This window comes from Neopelma chrysocephalum, unplaced genomic scaffold, assembly GCF_003984885.1.
Source record: "Neopelma chrysocephalum unplaced genomic scaffold, ASM398488v2 Primary Assembly neopelma1_95783, whole genome shotgun sequence".
Classification (NCBI taxonomy): Eukaryota; Metazoa; Chordata; class Aves; order Passeriformes; family Pipridae; genus Neopelma; species Neopelma chrysocephalum.
In genome coordinates this window covers 1-966 of record NW_020924446.1, presented here as the reverse complement: position 1 = coordinate 966, position 966 = coordinate 1, and the positions used below count along the sequence as shown (strand labels likewise).

The 966-nt window shown below is 68.0% G+C and overlaps 1 protein-coding gene across 1 annotated transcript; it reads left to right on the top strand.

Moving 5' to 3' along the window:
• Nucleotides 1-8: 8 nt before the first annotated feature.
• Nucleotides 9-961, top strand: CHMP2A (charged multivesicular body protein 2A; the record flags this gene model as incomplete). Its single annotated transcript, XM_027708225.1, has 3 exons — nucleotides 9-203; nucleotides 383-562; nucleotides 812-961. Coding segments are annotated over exons 1-3 (498 nt in total), but the record flags the coding sequence as incomplete, so codon positions are not given.
• Nucleotides 962-966: the final 5 nt, after the last annotated feature.

Below are 966 nucleotides of genomic sequence, written 5' to 3'. Positions count from 1 at the left end.
CCCCCCCCCGTGTCCCCCAGGTGTCCCCCGTGCCCATGGAGCTGCTGTTCGGGCGCCGGAAGACGCCGGAGGAGCTGCTGCGGCAGAACCAGCGGGCGCTGGGCAGGGCCGTGCGGGAGCTCGACCGCGAGCGGCAGAAACTCGAGGCGCAGGAGAAGAAAATCATCGTGGACATCAAGAAAATGGCCAAGCAGGGGCAGATGGTGGGGCTGGGGGCATGAGGGGACAGCTGGGGACACGGGGGACACACCTGGGGACATTGGGGGTGGTGCAGGGCGGGTGTGGGGTGGGAGGGAGAAGGCGGAGGGGACACACGGGGGGGGGACCTGAGGGACATCCCGAGCCCCTGGTGTCCCTGATGATGTCCCCCTGATGTCCCCAGGACGCCGTCCGGGTGATGGCCAAGGACCTGGTCCGGACCCGCCGCTACATCCGCAAGTTCATCACCATGAGGGCGAACGTCCAGGGCGTGTCCCTGAAGATCCAGACCCTCAAATCCAACAGCTCCATGGCCACGGCCATGCGCGGCGTCACCAAGGCCATGGCCACCATGAACAGACAGGTGGGGGCACACCTGGGGACACCTGGGGGCAGCTGGGGTCACCAGTGGTCAGCCAGGGCCACCAAGGCCACGGGCAGACAGGTGGGGACACCTGGGGGTCCCCAAGGCCACCAAGGACAGGCAGGTTGGTGACACCGGGATGTGACACCCCAAGGGACGTCCCCAAGGCCCTGGGCCGGTGTCACCCCCGGGGACGTGCCCCTGGTGTCCCTGGTGTCCCCGGTGCCACCCCCGTGTCCCCCCCCCCAGCTGAAGCTGCCCCAGATCCAGAAGATCATGCTGGAATTCGAGCGCCAGGCCGAGCTCATGGACATGAAGGAGGAGCTGATGAACGACGCCATCGACGACGCCCTCGGGGACGAGGACGACGAGGAGGAGAGGTGGGGACACCCCGGGGGACACCC